Source organism: Rhinopithecus roxellana, chromosome 10, assembly GCF_007565055.1.
Source record: "Rhinopithecus roxellana isolate Shanxi Qingling chromosome 10, ASM756505v1, whole genome shotgun sequence".
NCBI lineage: Eukaryota > Metazoa > Chordata > Mammalia > Primates > Cercopithecidae > Rhinopithecus > Rhinopithecus roxellana.
This window is the reverse complement of record NC_044558.1, coordinates 119681491-119701125: the sequence shown is the minus strand read 5'-3', so window position 1 is coordinate 119701125 and position 19635 is coordinate 119681491. Positions and strand designations below refer to the sequence as shown.

The following is a 19635-nucleotide window of genomic DNA, read 5'->3' as shown; positions in this document are numbered from 1 at the left end:
AAAATTCTCAATGCCTTAGCCTTATATAAAGTTTTCCCTTAAGATATATTACCCGAAGAGAAAGCTCAAAAGTCCTTGGAAAAAAAACCAAACGTATCCTCCCGGCCACTTGATCACATAGACATAGATAGCTATTATTACATGCATTAGATAAGTAGATAATATTTAGTGATTCCAACTTATCCCCAGTCTAGAAGATTCTTGAAGTACTTATCTACTCTAGGATGTGACAAAGGATTTCACTTTGGTTAGGAATTTCCTTATGCCCTCCTCTGAGAAGATCAGAAATTGTTCAAATCCTTGGGACATCCCTGGTGTGTCTCAGCCCAAGAGCCAAATTAATATCCTTGCCCTTGTTCTAGCTATTTGACAAGAGGCTGCTCAATTGTCACATTAAATTAGGATTTGGGTATAGCTTTTCATTATATAAATAAGCTTGAGAAAGGGGCCTTCCTAGCAGCTAATCTGACTAAACTAGAAATATATGGGTTGTTTTCCATAGGAAAAGAAAAACAGATGGGAAAGGGAAAGAAAGGAGCAATTTGACAACTAAAGATAGTTGGGAAAAGATAAGAAGAAACAAGCGAGTCTTAGAGCAAAGGAGTGAATGGAGCCAACAGATCTCTGTTGCTCTTTGCTCAGATGGGGTAGGCCTTGGCTCTGCCAATGAGTGGTGTAAAGTACAAATACTGTAAGACAAGAGGACGTGCGAGCAGCCATGAAATATTCCTTTCTGAGAAACCAGGAAACTGGACAAGACCCCTCCGGATGGTGCCCAGGATGGAATATGACTTGAAAATGACAAAGAGCCCAAAGTGCAGTACTTCTTTAACCTATTTAAGAATGTCGAACAAGTCTTTACACAATTCGTAAGCACACAGTCCAGTTGAGCAGGAAACTGGGGATGGGGAAGAAGTGTGGGGTAAAACTGCACAGATTAGCCCTTGGGGAAAAGTTCCTTGATCCTAAATCACAAACAAAGTCATTCATTTGTTTATTCATGCAATAAATATTAACCTTCTATATGTTCCAGACGTTGTTCTAGGTGCCAGGGATACAGCACTGAACAAGACAAACAAGGTACCTGCTCTTCTGGACTTTATAGATAGGGGCAAAAAAATAAGTATAGAGAAACACACATGCTTTATATAAACTAAAATAAAATAGCTATGACACAGAATGTGGTTATACGAATACTTTACATTGGGTGGTCAGGGCAAACCTCTCCAGGGAGGTGACTTAAGATGAAATCTAGATAATAAGAGGAAGCCAGCCTTATGGTGATCTGTATAGCAGGGAGAGAGAAGAGAACTGCAAAGGCTTGAGGTAAGACTCCCACTTGGTATATCTGAAGAACAGAAAAGGGATCTGTGTGACTGTAGTAGTGAGTCCTGGGAGGGTGGGGCAGACATAGGCAGCACGTACATAAAAAAGGAGTTTGGCTTTTCTTCTAAGTGCTATGGGATGCCAAGGGGTGAGTTTAAGTGGCGGAGTGGCACTTCAGTTTAAAGAGACCACTCTGGCTGCTCTCTCCATGGACTGCCAGGGGCAAACACAGAAGCAGAGATGGATTAGGAGGTGATACAGAAGTCCAGTGACAGATGTCAGAGGTTCGGACTGACAGAGGTTTGGATGGTAGCAGGAGAGGAGAGGAAAGTAGATGAATGCAGGTAAATTTGGAGATATTACAATAGGTAATCATGATAGGCTGGATGTGGGATATGATGGAAAAAGAACAATCAAGGGTGATGCCTAAGGTTTGGGGCTCTAGCAGCCAGATATATAACAGTGTTATTTACTGAGATGGGGGTAAGCAAGAAGTGAGAAAGAAAGGAAGAAAGTAAGGCTGGGATTAAGAGTTATGATTTGGATACATTAAATTTGAGATGCTTCTCAGATTCAAGTCTGGAAGTCAGGGCTACAGATGTTAAGTTAGCAACCAGAAGGTATTTAAAGCAATGGGATCCAATGAGATTACTCAGAAAGAGTACAGAGAAACTCAAGGATGAAGCATTGGAGGCTTTCCAACAGCTAGAGGTCAGCTGTTGGAAACCAGCAAGATGCAGAAGAAATGAGAAAGTGTGGGTGGACATGAGCCAATAAAAGAAAATGCTCCAAGAAACAAAAAGTGACCTACTACATTGCTGCTGAAAGTCAAGTAACATAAGAAGAGAGAATTAACCACCCCATGTGGCAAGATGGTGATTGTTGGGGACCCTAAAAAAGGTAATTTCAGTGGGCTGGTGGGAGGACAGCCAAGTGAGTGGGTTGTTTAAATAATGGAGGATGAGGAGGTACAAGTGAGATATACAGAGTTCTTCTTAAAAGCTCTGCTGTGAACAAGAGCAGAGAAATGAAGTAGGTAGGATAGTAATCAAGGAAGGTTTTTGTTGTTGCTGTTAACATTTTATTTTCAAAGATACAGAAAAGTAGAGAAAATAGTATCATGAAGCCCCATGTCACTCCGCTTTGACAATTATCTGCCCCTCATCCCACTTCTTCCACTTCTTCCCCAACCCATTCCCAACTCTTTACCCACAGGATTATTTTGAGGCAAATCCCAGACATCATTGCAAGGAACAATTGTTTTTTAAGTGAGAAGTACCATTTGTTATGAAAAAGGACAACAGAAAACCCTGTTATACAGTGCTCTCATTGAGAAAATTCCAGCTCCATCACTTTAGCAGACTGACTTTAATAAAATGTATGAACTGTATTCTTCCTTTAAAGCAGGATTCTCAAACTATGGCCCACAGCCCACTGAATGGGGTTCAGTGGGCTACCACCTGAACAGCAAAACAATCCAGCAAAGCACAGGTCCTTCCATTGTTATAAAGGATAGAGGAAGTCCAAGTTCACCTTTTGTTTTCTAGTTTTATATTTGTGCATAACATAGCTTAAGTAATATAGCTTATTATGTAAGTTATTTAGGATTACTAAAATTAGGATATGTATAGAGTTTCTAGGTAAGAAGTCTGATTGCCACACAATGCCTGGCACTGTTGTGGAACACATATGCTGATGGTTGGAATTTCTGTAAGTTGGGGGAAGTATGCATAATCCCCCATGCATGTCTTCAGTTGCTTATGGTTTACAATTCTATTTTTGCTTTTTCACTATAAATTATTAAGCTTCATTAGCAATTTATTGTGGGTTGTTTGGCTAAACTCTCAGTATATAACGATACATATGTGACTATTAAGAAATCTGCAACTTGTTCAGTCTTCCGTCATCTGTGATCCTGGGTACAAAGATTTGAGACAGAAAAAAATGAAATCCAGAAAATTCTATATATTGTTAACATTTTCTGTGGATTCAGGGGAAACTTTAATTTTATGGAAAACCTCAATCCAGTTAAGATAGTATAGCAGTTAAGAGCCTAAATGGGATCTAGAGAGTGCAGGTTCAAATCAAGGCTTTGCTACTTAGTAGCTACATGACCTGGGGAGGTTATTTAACTTTTCTGTCTCTCAGTTTCCTCATCTGTAATTGGGAATTATAATAGCATCTACTTCATACATTTAAATGAGTGTCTATAACTGAAACAGTACCTGGCACATATTAAGTTCTATATTTTTCCATAGAAATATTATTGCTATACCCACTACAACAACTCCTACAACTATTACAGTTCATGACACCAGGGTTCTGAGAGAGGATAATCTGAAAATCATGAATGTGACCGAAATCTTCCTAAGTGGTAGATCTAAATAGCATAAATGGTGGCTAGCTTTATAGGAAAACCCATTTAACCCATAATATAACCAAACTATTCACTAAGAGCACTAGCTTGAATTTTGGATCTTGGAACTATTTGGTATAGAAAGCAGCAAGATATGCATCCTTCTCTTAACACGGGCCAGCCATAGAAAATGTTCTATAATAGATGAAAGAGGGTCTTCAGCATCTTCTTTCCTCCTTTCTGTAAGCCTCTTCTACCTTCTAACTCCTTGCTTTCTAAGCCCCAGCTATCTGATAACTTGATTCTGTCCTGAGTCCTCTCCTATAATACTTAGCAGGCCAGGTCTCCCCTAAAACATTCTGTTTTTCAAAAATGAATTATTCTCTAGGATATTCCACTTCCAGCTATTGTGAAGAGAAAAATGCTTTTAGAAAATGTATGGTTACTTATATATGGCTAATAACATCTTAAGGTTCTCAGAAGTATTCCTATTCTTAAAGTTCTTATCAGAATCTCTAGTTATTTGTTACTCTAATTAAGGCAGAGTAACAAAACATTAAGTGAAAAAATTCAACCAGTCTGGGCCACCATAGAGCCTTGTCTGGAAGCCAGTCTGGAGATTAAAAAAAAAATCCATTAGGACTATTTACATGTTTTCTTCCCTCTATTTTGAAACAATATGGTATTTATGTTATATTATTATTTCTTACTGAGAAATAATAATTGTATCTATTTAGGGGATAAAATGTGAGTTTTTATATGCATATACCTATGGAATGATTAACTCAAGCTAACTAACATATCCATCACCTCATTAACTTATATTTTTGTGGTGTGAACACTTGGATTTACTCAGCAATTTTGAAATAAACGTTATTATTAAATACCACAGTTAACCATGCTGTATAATAGATTTCAAAAACTTATTTCTCCTGTCTGAGATTTTGTACATTTGACTAACTTCACCTCCACCTGCCCTCCACCCCAACCCCCAGCCCTGGTAACCACCATTCTACTCTCTGTTTCTATGAGTTTAACTCTTTCAGACTCTACAGGCAAGTGAAATCATGCAGTATTTGTCTTTCTGTTATTGGCTTATTTAACTTAACAAAATGTCTGCCACGTTTGCCCATGTTGTCTCAAATGGCAGGATTTCCTTCCTTTTTTTCAAGGCTGAATAGTATTCCATTGTGTATATATACACCACATTTTCTTTATCCCTTCATCCATTAATGGACACTTAGGTTGATTCTATATCTTGGCTATTATGAATGATGCTGAAATGAACATGGCAGTGCAGCTATCTCTTCGATATACCAACTTCAATTTCTTTGGATATATACTCAGCAGTGGGATTGCTTAATCTTACGATAGTTATATTTTTAGTTTTTTGAAGAACTTCCATACTGTTTTCCATAATGGTTGCAGTAATTTACATAATATAGTATTTTAAAAATCTTTTTCTCTACAACAGCTCCTGTGGATCCCAATCCCAATGTATGAATGAAAAGGCAGGAAGTCAGGGGGTGGGGAGTGATTAGTCATTAGTAGGATTATCAAGAGTGTGTGTGTGTGTGTGTGTGTGTGTGTGTGTGTGTGTGTGTGTTATGGATATGGCATTTTATTTCTTGGAGGAGATGCAGATACTCAATAATCACTATTAATTAAGTGATTTTTTTAAGTAGATGATTCTGTTCATAAGAAATTCAAAATCTGGGACCTAGAGTCAATTCCTAAGGTCAGGAGCAAACGTAAAGATCATGCTTACCTGAAGAACTCTTCTGGTTTTTCAAATTTATTATAATCCTTGATTCTTCTAGTACAGCTGTCTCTTGCCTAAAGAAAAGCCAGTGGATTAAACCACAGATTTCATTCTCTGACTCGCTATGAAAAGGATTTTAGGGGATTTCCATCAAGAACCATATAAAACCATATAAATATTACACAAATATAGACTGCAAGCCAGAAAACTATAAATAAATAGAAATTCGAGATCAGCAAAAATATAAACACAAGTATGCAGACCATGCTTGTTATAGTTGAGTTTCAAGCTTATCTCTGAGTCTCCTGGGGACCAAAAAGAAGAAAGAAGCAGCATCCATTAAAGTTATTAGAAATGATAATGCAAGTTGTTTTCACCCAGAGAAGCAAAGCTCTTTCTGCAGCTATAGGTTCCAGAAGACATTTTTCAAATGAGTAGCAGAGTTGACAACATCCTTAACTCCAGGACCTCTGGCCAGAACTTAAACTGCTTAGGAGTCCCCAAAAAATTGCACTAAGTGACAAGCTCCCCAGAGGGTGGGAGAGGCTTGTGTTCCATTTACAGAGGCAGTATAAACACATAATTTTCTAAAACCACAACTACTACCTTTACTTCTAAAGAGTTCAGGCTACTTTCACATATTGTGAAATTTCAGGTAAGAGGACCCAAAACAACAAGAAATCTGTGGAGGGAGGAGAATAAAGCACAGGATAACTTAGACTGTGTTTGATTTTCCTTTCTAGAAGCTATCTTCTACAGAAAAACATCTCTTTTCCAAAATTTCCCTTCTTTCAGAATAATAAAGGTATACAATTTTTAGCTATTTTATTGAGGAATACTTGATACAAAAGAAACTGTACATATTTAAAGCATGCAATTTTATATGCTTTCACACATGTATCCAACCATGAAACAGTCCCCACTAGCAAGGTGATGTGCATACCCCTCATCCCCCAAAGTCTCTGCCTGCCCCTTTGTCATCCCTCCCTTCCACCACACTCTACACCTTATCTCCAGCAAACACTGAGCTGCTTCCAATTTTTTAAAGATACATGATTTTTTAGAAAATGTTTCAAATCAGAAACTAGAGTCTATACTGAACATTATTGTTTTATGTGTGCTCCTTAGTCATCCCCTGGCTCTTCTAAACCAATCATCACCCTTTCTGTCTCTAAAGTGATTGGAAATATTGGAAGTCGAATACCATATCTTCAGTTCTTTCATGACCTGCAGAGTTGGCTATGTCAAGGCTGCATGCACAGCCTATTCAGGAAAAGTGGATGGACTACTTTTCCCCTAAGCACATCTCCAGCTTCCCAGGCAATCTGCTGGAGATAAGCTACACATACTCTGAAAATAAATGACTGCATCAGGTACTTCTTAGCCTCTGCTTGGGGAAATACACCAACCTAGCTTCTCAGAGAACAACTCTGGCACTCCGGGAAATATGAAGATTTTCGTCAGTCAACACAGCAAGTGGGAAAGAGGAAGATGGGGCAGGGGAGATTAAAAAATAAAAAGAAAGGAACCACCACCACAGTCTCTGACCTTGAAATGGTTGACCACCAAGGACAAGACATACTACAAATAATGCACATAGGAAGAAGAGCTAAGAACTCTAGAACACAGTGCTCCAGGGGTCCAAAAGAAGGAGAGGTGCTTCTATTTCAGAGTAGCCCAGGCTCCACTATGGAAAGGCTGATGATGACAGGGACTAACACCCACAGTTCCCCAAATGCTCTCCTGTGCCCCATCTCCTGTGATTCCCACAAGAGTGCTGTGAATAAAACAGTGCTATTGGTTTCCCTTAAATGGTGGAAAAACTGAACCTCGTATAGGTCAGGTGACTGCTAAGGAGGGGCAGAGCTGGGGCTGGAAAGTTTTGTCTTTTGATCTCAATGCCATTGCTGTTTCTATGACACCAGACAGCGTTCTCAGGTGGAGGATATCTAGACAACTAGACAACAACTACCTCAGACCCTCCCTTTAAAATCAAGAACATTCCTGAATCAAGAATATCCAAAAGATAAAAATAAATTTTAAAAAATCAAGAACATCATTCTAACAAGGGTCCAGTGGTACATTTGCTAAGGAAGTGCTCTGAGAGCCACCCTTAGGCCTCAGGGACCACACACACTGTGGTCAGGTGTTGATATGGTTTGGCTGTGTCCCCACCCAAATCTCATCTTGAATTGTAGCTCCCATAATCCCCATGTGTCATGGGAGGGACAAGGTGGAGATAACTGAATCATGAGGATGGTTTCCTCCATTCTGTTCTAGTAATAGTGAGTGAGTTCTCACGAGATCTGATGGTTTTATAAGAGGTTTCTCCCTTCGCTGGGCACTGATTCTCTCTCCTGCCACCCTGGGAAGAGGTGCCTTCCACCATAATTGTAAGTTTCCTGAGGCCTCCCCAGCCATGAGAAACTGTGAGTCAATTAAATCTCTTTCCTTTAGAAATTACCCAGTGTTGGCTATTTCTTCATAGCAGCATGAGAACAGATTAATACAGGTGCCATGGCAGAGATCTGTTTCCTCCAGAGCATACACACATTCCAATGGTCATGAGATGAGCCATATTTCAAATGCATTAAAGAGGCTTGCCACTTCACAACCTCCAAATAATCCTATAAGGAAAAGACAGGATAATTACAAGTACTACTATTAATTACACTCAAGTTTCTTGTTGAGTGAGTTTGTATTCTTGAGGATCAGGCTTCCTTAGGTGAAGCATGCTCATGGCCTCACCATCATCATCATGGTAAGTGATAATGCTTGCCATACAGTGGGCTCCAAAAGATGTTTGTGGAATGAACAAATGAGGTCAACAGGCCACACTACGGAACTCTTTAATTATCATGTTAAACATGCTGATGGGAAATTATCTGTCCCTAAATCATGGCAGAAAAATCATAGCCAACTATGAGGCAATCCTTTCCAGTCTGGATAGTTTTAAAGAACTTGGTATAAGCATGTATTTCTTTCCATTAAGGTCCTTCGAGAGTGGATCTTATTTGTTTCATTTTCTTGGAGAAAATCTGTCCCTGAACTTGAAAAAATAACATTTAAAAGGAAAAAAACAAAGAAACTGAGTTTGCTAAGAGGTTAAGTACAAGGCTCAGCAGACATACTACAACATATGCACATGTGAGCACCACTTATTTCAAAGCTAGCCTGTTAGGGAGCTACAGATATATTCCAGAGATACTGGTTTGGGGCAAAAAATGTGCAGAATGCCTTTTTGGAACTATCTTTATCTTTATAATCAGTTGATGTGATATACAAAAAAAAAAAAAAAAAAAACCCTGTCATACTACTTTACAGTCTTGGCTCGTTTTTAACCAAAAATTACTCTAGCCAGTTTAACCACCACCCATGAGGCTGACTTAGTGATGAACAACTAACTCTTGGCCAGTCCCTGACATCAAATCCACCTTCTAAGAATAAATACCACTAGGGTAAAAAAAAAAAATTAAAAAAAAAAAAAAAATCTTCAGCAGAATGTGCCAAGGTCTCTAAAAACAAATTCCAAAGAGAGACTTCAAAGATATTTTGAGCAATAGCAACATTATTGGAAGATATGTATAACCTCTCAAAGTGGACTCATACACAATTTGCACAAACTGCAATATAAATCCTTAAACAGCCGAAACATACTTGTAGGCAACAATTCCATTATGTTTTGGTCATCTTTACCTTATTCCCCTGGCACAGTGCCTAGTACATAGTAGGGCATGCAGCAAATGCTTTCAAAATTAGATTTCCTATGGGAATAAAGTACAGAATTACCATTAGTCACAGAAGAGCCATTACCCACTAGACTTTTGTCCTAAGGAGAAAATGCTGTCTCGTGTTTCCTCATTGTCAAAGGTGGGTTTTACTGCTTTAGGGGCTCTACCTCAAGACAGTAACTGACAGATCTATTTGGTTTTACTGCCTTCTACCTCTACTGGCAAGTAGAAAACTTATCCCTCTGAATGTTGTCTCTTAAAGAAATCTTTATTTTAAAACAACTAAAATCTAAATTGAAGGGATTTCAGAATCTATAAAAAAGCACTAGCATCTACTACACTTTTATAAACTGTGAGCAACTGGCCATCAAGATGAAAATAAAAAAATTATACAGGATCTACTTCCATAGAAAAGGTAATGGAATTTCCTTTGAGGATGTGCCCACTATGTATTAAGTATTATGCTGCCCGCAGTCTTCAGGAAATCCTACAAAGGAGGTATTATCATTCTTATTTCTACAGATAAAGAAACTTGAAGCTTTGAGAAGTTAAATACAGATGTATAAGTTTACATATTCCTTAGAGGGCAGAGCTAAGGTTCAAATTCAGGTCTGTTAGAATCCAGGTCTCTCCTTCACCTCTAAACTGTGGAGTTTATTCCAGAAGTCTAAAGCAGAAGGCCCATTGGCCAGCCAAAGGGGGGCCTAAAACAGTGATTTGATAAACATGAATGAATTGCCAAAGTTTAGAAATATGAGGTTTTGCATAAAATACGGATTTGTACCTCCATTATGTCAAACCTACATCATTCATTTGTCTTTAAAGGCCAGGCAGTTAATGCTTTTGAGTCTGTGACCTTTGCTATTCCCTGCTGCCTCCCCAATACTTTCTTTTAAAGCAAAAACCAAAACTAACGTTCTACCAGTCCTGTCTTACCTGTATATACCACAGGAATTTAGAATCATACCATTTTGATGAAGTAAGATACAATCACTGAGATCAAATACCCACCCTTTCTGGTGAATTTAAGGCCAAAGGGTCAAGTGACTTGTTCATGGTCACAAGCTGCAGGCCTCGATCCCACATGTCCTCATTCTTGTCTGCTCTGCTACTCAGATTCTCACTGGCAACCAAACATATATATATGATTTAATGGCCTGTGAAGTGGGGTCACACCATTCTTCCACAATTCCCTTTGAAGTGACTATCATGAGCTTGCATTTCTGATGAACATGCTGAAACTGCTACGACTTCACATCTTTTTTCTTTCATTTGCCGAAAGTCCCCTATAAATAAATCACTCAGCTTCCACATATCCTCTCCTTGGTCTCCCATTCCTGTTCTGCCAGGAGCTGCCAGCAGCAGCTATGGTTGAATACTGAAGGGGAAAAGAAGCTACAAAGGAAGCCCCAGTGGAGCATCTTTGACTTCTAACCCATAGGTCAGGGGATAGGGAAGATGCATACCAGCGGGTGACTCATAGATCACACATACCAGTGGGTGACTCAAGCCACTGCACTACCCTTTGGAGTAGACACAATTTTTATTTCATTTCGGATGTTCGTCAGAGGAAATCAGTTTGAATCATTTTCAATTATGTAAATACTAAAGCATATTTCAACCACATAAGATGGTAAAATTTTCTCCTCCTTCCTCTCAAAGGTACTAAGTTTATCAAATTAAATGATAAAACTTCCTCTCCCAGACTAGGAAAATACACCAAAAATTAGTTTGCCAATTGAAAATTATTTTTAGAGGTGTTTGGAGTATATGCATTATCAAATATAGTTCCTATTTAAAAAAAAAAGCAAAACACAACATTGTACTTATTCCAATGTTTCTATATGTGACTGAAGCCAGAAACTGTATTTGTCAAAATATCATTCTTTTCAGGAAAGTACATCAAATTAATAATGAGTTGTGCCTGAAGAGGTTTTAGAATCTCAAAGTAACCAGGCTCTGTACTTTTCTAACAAACTAATAAAGAATAGACAGCTCTTTATTAAGAAGAATCGACTTTTTATTTATACCAAAGTGGTGTTTCTTTGACATTTGTTTTTATTTCATTTCTGACCTACTTTCTTTCTGACAGTCTTGAATGAATATCCATTCTTATGTCCTTTAACCGTCTTGCAAGGTAGCCAGGCCAACTGGCTTTCCCCTGGACAGTAAATCACTCTGGGACTCTGTGTTCTAATATCAACTCGGCCAGAGATTTGCCACGTGTGCTTTATCAACCTCTCCATCTCTTCTGCTTGACTTCAGACATCTGCAAAGCTGAAAAACAGCTCTGACACAGAACAAAGGGTTTTAAGGTGCTCTGAAAGTGCACAGAGGGCCAAACCATGGCAGCTGTGGATTAGCAGGTTCTCACTTCATTCTGCTGATGCTTGGAGACTGCACAGTGGTTAGAAGAGCAAAGGCTCAGGGGTCAGATGGCCTGGGTTTAGAGCCTAGCTCTGCCACTTATTAACTGTGCAACCTTGGGCAACTCACTTAACCTCTCTGTGCTGCGGCCACCTCAGCTATAAAATGGGACATTGAGAGTTAAACATGATTAGATATTCAAAAGACTTAGTGCAGTGCCTGTCATGCCATAAAACTTAGTAAATACCAGCAATATTTATTATTCTTCCATTTTTGATGCCCTCACTGACATGCCCTGAGTGTGAGTAAAATTTTGTCATTCAGCTTGACTATATTTAGTGCCTTGATTCTTGAAGGAAACAATGTCAGAACCGTTAGTATAATTTCCTAAGATCTAGTCAGACATCTCTAGGGCATAAATTGTTATGTGGGACCAGCCATGAAGTACCGCACTGCAGGTGTTTTGGAAAGTCACGCTAAATCTGAGCAGAGGATGTGAACCCCATGCACCCTGCAGCAAGAGTTCGGCGGGGTGGTTTGCTACTCGCTGTCTTCCTCGACTGATGTCTGGTTCTGACATCCAGAGCATGACACATGACAGATGACAGCAACACGTCTGCACATGCCCACGAGCACACCCGGGTTTTACAAAAGCCAATGTAATTTTTTCAGTAAGTAAAGAAAACAGTGGCACAAGGGGTGTGCAGGATTTCACTTGTTCATTTGCTCTGACATTTTTAGGGAATTTCTTGTGATAGTCCTAAAAGTATTTTACAAACACATGAAAAATGAAATTAGCCATTTTTTCAGGCTTCTACTTCTAATAAAAAAGATGATCATATATGCTTTTGAAGAACAAGCATAAATAAATGTTATTTTATGGCTTAAAGTTACAATGTATAGGCTTTTACTCTTTTCTGAATATGAAGAAAGTTGCCACACATTTTACTTTTATCACTGCTTGCTTTTGATGAAGTCTTTGTAATTGTTACAATAACAACCATACCTTGCATCTTTCTCATATGCAAAAAACACAAATGCTACTCCGCTTGATCTATCTTTATTTACTCATTGTTTAAAATGTATCCATAAACCAAATTAAAAATAAAAAAAACTTAAAAACTATAAAATCAAAGGACTACTCCTGGGAGCCAGCAAAAAATAAAACAAAAGAGCTCGGATTTTGGACACAGGCCGATTTGTGAGTGAGAAACTTAGTCGCTTCTCTGCTTTGATTTCCTCATCTGTAAAATGATAATAATAATAATAATAATAATAATACTTATACTTATACCTTGGAAGGCTGGTGGTACCAGGACAGTCCCCGGGGGAAAACGTGGCCCAGCAAATGATTTCTTAAGAAATAGAAGGAAAGTAAAAAGGAAAGAGGCAAAAAAAGGAGAGAGTAGCAGTGACTCTCTCCCCAAGCTATACAAATTGGGTTATAACTCAGGCCTTCTGCCAAAATTCTGCCTCTCAAATAGAATACTTCACTGTTTTTATTATGTGAATTTTCCATACATAATGAAGTAGGGAGGAAAGTGTAAAGAACCCCCAAGAACCTATCACCAAGCTTCAACAATTACTACCTTTTACCATTCTGATTTCACCTATTCCCCTATACACATACCTTTTTTCTTTTGAAGGAGTATTTTTTTAAAGAAAGTCTTAGGCCTCATGTAAATTCATTAATAAGTGCTTCTAAATAGATAAGGGCTTTTAAAACTCACAATACCACCAACTCAATAAAATTACCAATAATACCTTAGTAATATGTAATAAACAGAGTATGTTTCATTTTTGCATGTTTTAAAAAAAGGCATTTTTTTAGTTGTTCAAATCGAGTTCCAAACAAAATTCATACCTGCAATTGGTTTACAGGTCCCTTAAGTCTTTTAACTTAACAGTTCCCCATCTCCACTTTTTTCTCATAGCATTTATACACTGAAAAAAAAAAAAAAAAAAAATAGGTCACTTGTTTTGTAGAACTTCCTACATTCAGGCATTGGCTGATCTGTACCCTTGTAGTTGTGTTTAGCATGTTCCTCTGTCTCCCGTATTTCCTATAACCTGGTATTAAGAGTTAGATGTGGATGTTTGATGAAATTCTGTTTCAGTCTCATTGAGGGAGGGGATGTGGGTAAGACTGTTTCACAGGTGGTGCTGTTACTTTTCTATCAGATCACATTGGAGGAGCATAACTAATGTTCAGCTATTCCACTTTTAGTGATATGGAGACGGATCAGTGCGCTCAAGTGTTATCAGCCTGATTCTCTGTTAGATAGCACCAATTTTACCTGATGATTTTATCATTCATTAATTGTTGTTGCTTAGCTCCCTTATTTCATTAGATCCTACAAAACTGTAGGTTTTTAAAACTTTCCTAGCACCCTTCTGCACTTATTAGCTGTAATTCTCTATAAAGTAAATAGGAAAGCAGGGGTGGATGTGAGATCTCCTGTTTAAATCCACTTTCAGAACAATTACTTGGTGCCCTAACAATCTCAGAAGTGACAAATGAGAGATTTTTTTGTTTGTTTTATTGTCTTGTGTCTTTAGAATTTTGTCATAAACTCATGGACTTTTATATATTTTTATATATTTCTATCCTTTTGATGCTCAAACTGTCTCATCTTTGCCCTCTGGGGGGGTCCCCTCAGGTTGGCTTCTGAATCATTCTGACACAATCCCAGCAGTCTCTTTGATGACTTTGCTTTAGATGGTTCAAAAAGAACCTTTAAAAAAAGTAATCAAGAGGCTGGGCATGGTGGCTCACACTTGTAATCCCAGCACTTTGGGAGGCTGAGGCGGGTGGGTTACTTCAAGTCAGGAGTTCGAGACCCCCTGGCCAACACACCAAAACCCTGTCTCTACTAAAAATACAAAAAAAAAAAAAAATTGCTGGGCATGGTGGCATGTGCCTGTAATCCCAACTATGCGGGAGGCTGAGACATGAGAATCACTTGAACATGAGAGGCAGGGGTTGCAGCGAGCCAAGATCACACCATTGCACTCCAGCCTGGGCAACAGCAACAGAAGGAGGAGACTCCGTCTCAAAAAAAAAAAAAAAAAGTAATCAAGAAAGTCTTTATATGTTGTTTATCATTTTGATATTCCATTTTCCTTGTTTCACACCAATTACACACAGTGGCTCTTCAATAACATCTACTGGCATGTGTTTTATGTGCTTTACAATATAATTTAAACCAAAAAAATGCAATCCTGTTGAAAATACTAGATGTGACAGGTATGGGAGTCAGGGAGTTCAGTGAAAAGAGCCAGGCTGTGAAGTTAGTCAGACCTGGATCTGAATTCCAGCCCATCACTTACTGACTGTGTAACTTCAGGTTTGTCATTAAATCTTCCTGTGCCTCGGTTTTCTCATCTGTAAATGGGATTGATAACAGTAATACCTGCTGTGCACAACCGCCAGTAAGTACTTTAAAAAGCAACTAAATTCTCTTTTACACTACTCGGTCCTGAATAGAACCTCAAGAAATTGTAGTCACAACTATTATTGTCATTATCTTGCATGCTTCAATTTATCCTTAACTATGTTTATGTTACACATTCCAGTTTGAACATCATCATCTTTAATAGAGAAAGAGAGAAGCCAAATAGTTGAGTAGGTCTGTTTTTCGTCATATTTTAACATTATTCTATCTGCCCCAAGCAATGAGCTTAGCCTTTACTTGTTTTTCTTGTTTTGAGCATAGCTTTAAAGAGCGCTTTCTTGTTGTCTTTAACATTCTTTTCAGCTTCAGCTCAGTCTGAACTTCTGCTTTGCAGATATTTTCTTACCAGTTTACACCACTCTTCTGAATTTGTTCCTTTCATGTGCTTGTCTTTCAATCTTCTATACATGTTCTCTCAATATCCAAGCCCATCAAAAATTCCTTGTTCTTAAAATGGTTCCTGGGCCAGGCGCGATGACTCAGGCCTGTAATCCCAGCACTTTGGGAGGCTGAGGCAGGCAGATCACCCGAGGTTAGGAGTTCGAGACCAGCCTGGCCAACATGGTGAAACTCTCTCTACCAAAAAATACAAAAAGTAGCCAGGCATGGTGTTGGGCACCTGTAGTCCCAGCTCCTCCAGACGCTGAGGGAGGAGAATCGCTTAAACCCAGGAGTTGGAGGTTGCAGTGAGCCGAGATTGCACCACTGCACTCCAGCCTGGGTGACAGAGCGAGACTCTGTCTCCAAAAAAAAAAAAAAAAAAAAAATTCTCTCTTTTTCCTCATTCCCTCAAAAGATGATTTTGCTTCAGAAATTTTCCTTTCTTTTTATTTCTCTATTTCCCTTTCTTGTTTTTATTTTTTACGCTCTTTTCAAGTCTCTATATGTTGAAAAATCCCTGTTATTTTTCCTTTGAAATATATTTTCCTAAAATCACCACTACCATTTGGTTATGCCCAACTTTTCTTTCTTTTGAAGTTGCCAAACAATACTATCATGTTTACTCCCGCCCAAGGTTTTAGTCAATTCTACTTCAATAAAAAATTTTTCTAGGTAGTTAGAACTAAGTTTGGAGTAGTATTTTCATCTCATTGCCTCCTCAATCTGTGGTTTAAAAAACAGAAAGGCTTTTCTGGATTGAAACATCTATGTTTCTATGGAATGAAACATTGATCAGACATTGGATAGAATTAAAGTCCTCATCAATGACTATATCTTTGCTGTGGCAATTTTGATATTTAGCTGAATCTAAGTGTGTGTAGTATCAGAATCCAACAAAATAAGACTCTTATTCACTTGTATATACTAACCTATAATCGTTGTTCAGGCATAATATTTTGGCTCCACTGACAAGAGAACAGGCTGTGTTTTGAAGTTAAGTCATGGCAGTTCACAGTCACAATTTCTACAGGGGCTGGCAAAGGATAAAAGCTTATACCCCAACTCAGTAAGTGGTGGAAACACCTTGCTCTTACACTGTTGAGTTCTCCTGTGAATTCATTGCTACTTAGAGAATCCTAACACAAGAACACAAAAAGAAATTCTAATACAGGCCATAACTAATTATCTTTAAAATGTATTTAGGAGAAAGAATTCAAACCCAAAAAGAAAAAAAAAAAAAAAAAAAAAAAAACCACCAACAACAAAAAAAACCCTGTATGGCTAAGAATAGTGGGTTAAGATTTGGCTAATAGACAAAAACAAACAGCAACTTAAATTGTCTTGCAGTTTAACCTGTCAACATTTTATTCTTCATGTACCGAATGAGAGGAAATTACATGACAGAAAGACTGTATTTCAAGAAATCAGTTAAGCATACCAAAGTTTTCCCAAAGGCCTTGACATTGACATGAACAAAGTAAAATCTCTAAGTCTAATAAGTATAGCTAAGCTTAGTTACTCCCTACTCAGCTCCAGGCCTTAGGCTAAGAATAGCAATAAATATAAAAATATCCACCAGTTGTCATTCAACTCGTGCACATATGCCAGAATCCCTCGCTTCCTTTCCCTCGCGCTCTGAATCATCAACTAAAATTTCTCTCCCTGCTAAAAGTTTTTTAGCAATTCAAAATAAAATCAGAGGAAAAGTTATTTCTTGGAAAGGTTTAAAAGTGGGTGAGATTCCTGTTTATGTTCTAATCAAGCACAAAGACTAGTTGTTTTGTTTGATAACCATGGTATTTTCTAAAATGAAGTTTTTAGAGAATAAAGCATATCCAGGATAGTTAATCAAACACAGTGACAAAAAAAAGGACATCTGTTTGGTCCAAAATTATTCTGCTATTAGGTCAATACTGAACTACACATGGACTGTCTTGGGCTTCTATACCAAACTGAGCAGTAGCCACCCAAAAATCTTCAAAATGGAACCACAGAGACCTCTATTCTTTCTGAAGCTGAAAACCTTGGACCTGAAAATAACTAAGAAGATTTAGAGGTCATGGTTTGATTTAGTGTATGCTATGGAGCCACGATGACAGGGAATCAGAAGCAAGGGGCAAGTTCAAAAAGCTGCAAGCACCAGGAAAAACGGGCTTTGGTCAAAAAGTGTGTTGATTTGTCTTTAATTTTCAGGGTATACTGTGAGATTAACCCTCGTTCCATTGAGCTAAATTTTATCCATCAGCACAACTCAGAGGTCACTTAAAATCATAACTTCCTTTTAAACATTCTTATGATATTTACTAGCAAGCACATTCCAAAAGAACAGTCACTTCCACTATGCAGAAAGAGCTTAATTGCTAAATTTAAAACTGACTACACTTATTCACAAATGAGGGCCTCATCTTCGTTGGTGACCCCGAGGTCTTCCTTCTCTTTTCCTTGACTCAGCAGCTGAGCTCAGCTTCCTCTCTCTGACCTTCCTTTTCCAAATGCTGGAGCACAGCAGGCATTTCTAGGTCAACAAAGGAAACTATTACTGTCTTCCAGGAGAACAGTATCTTCTGTGTATTCGAAGGACTGAACAAGAACAACAAGTCAGAAATTCAGTGTACTAACCTCAGTTCTGACCCTGTCTAGGGCATCAACTGCCTCTTGCCTCTATTCTGTTAGGGGAAAAAACTCCACCATCCACCCCTATTGCTGATTGTCATCAGCCACCTGAATACCTGGCTCAGCAAAGCCTGGCAGAACACCTTCCCCCACCTTCCCTGCCTCGCTGGCTATGGCACTGTCTTCCTACCTGAACCACAGACTCATGAGAATGACCATATCCTCATCCTTTCCATCCCATACCATGCATTCTGCCACCACTTATTTTTTAAAATAGTTTTAATGACATAAAATTCACATATTGTAAAATTCACCCATTTAAAGTGTGCAATTCATGGTTTTTTAATATATTCAGAGTTGTGCAACCATCACCACAATCTAATTTTAGAACACTCCTATCACTCCAGAAAGAAACCCTTTACGTATCAGGAGTCATTTCCCAAATCCTCCCCACCTCCAGCTCTAAGCAACCACTATCTGCTTTCTGTCTCTATGGATTTGCCTATATGGATATTTCACATAAGTATGCGTGGTATCTTATGACTGACTTATTTCACTTAGCAGCATGCTTTCAAAGGTTATCCACATTGTAGTCTTTCTTGCTGAATAACACTCCATTCAGTACTTGATGAACAGTGGGCTGTTTCCACTGCTTGGCTGCTATAAATAATGCTGCTATATACAAGTTTTTGTGTGAACCTGTGTTTTTATTTCTCTTGGCCACCACTTATTTTTAGTACCCACTCTGCTCTTTGTCTCTTCTTCTCTGGTCTTAAGTCCTATTTAAAAAGAAAAAGGCTTAGGAAACAGGCATTCACATACCCTGTGAATAGAATGAAAATGGTACTGCTTTTCTGGAGGACAATTCCCCAATATCTATCAAAATTTTAAACACACACACTCTTCAACCTAGAAATTCCATTGCAAGTCCCCTACAAATAACCACTTTACAAGTTTGCAGATCACTATAAGGATGTTCTCTGCAGCACAGTGCATAATAAATGCAGACATTAAGAAAAGAAATTTAAATACTGTTCCATAAGAATCACGGAAAAGCAGTACAGTGAACCACTATTCTGGTGATTAAAATAAAATAAGGTAGAACTATATAATCGTATGAAAGACTGTTCCATACATTAATTAAATATATCAAATTACAGAAAATACATATATTAAATGAGTTCTCTCAGATAAAAGCAGATATATTGTGCGTGCTTGAATGTCCATATAAAATTTCTGAAAAGATACTTCTTTAAAGATGAGGATTAAAGGTTTTACAGAAAGAGAAAATTACTTTGCATTTCATCTCCTTTTTGTACAACTTGAATTGTTACTATAAGGATACTTTTAGAATTTAAAATGTATATTTTAAAATAATAGAAATACTTCCTGGAGTCCTCTGAAACCCTACTGTGAATCAGTTGGGAAGGGTGTGAGAAAATGAATGCCAAGGAGAGAAGAGACACACCAAAGAGGAGCTAATGATGCTGAAAATGAACATCACCTGTTTCATAATCGACCCCTGGCAACCCTGACTCTAATCTCCAAATGGAAAGCATCATAGAATTCTGACTCCTACGTACATTCTCAGCAAGGCACTATGGTGCCATGGAAGAAAGATGTCAGACAAGCCCAGGCTACTAA

At 38.2% G+C, this 19635-nt stretch overlaps 1 protein-coding gene across 12 annotated transcripts in view; it reads right to left on the bottom strand.

Moving 5' to 3' along the window:
* Nucleotides 1-19635, bottom strand: part of CRADD (CASP2 and RIPK1 domain containing adaptor with death domain) — a 251333-nt gene that overhangs the window by 128858 nt on the left and 102840 nt on the right. For 2 of the 12 annotated variants that reach the window (XR_004059602.1, XM_030939095.1), the window contains exon 3: nucleotides 13407-13486. The exons of 9 other annotated variants lie outside the window; for them this stretch is intronic. Coding sequence is in view for 2 of the 3 variants with exons in the window: in XM_030939095.1 (XP_030794955.1) it covers nucleotides 13443-13486 (44 nt within the window). In the remaining variant the exon portion in view is untranslated. Of the gene's footprint in view, nucleotides 1-5455; nucleotides 5519-13406; nucleotides 13487-19635 lie in introns of those variants that run through there. One more of the 12 variants, XM_030939096.1, reaches the window with a different exon arrangement.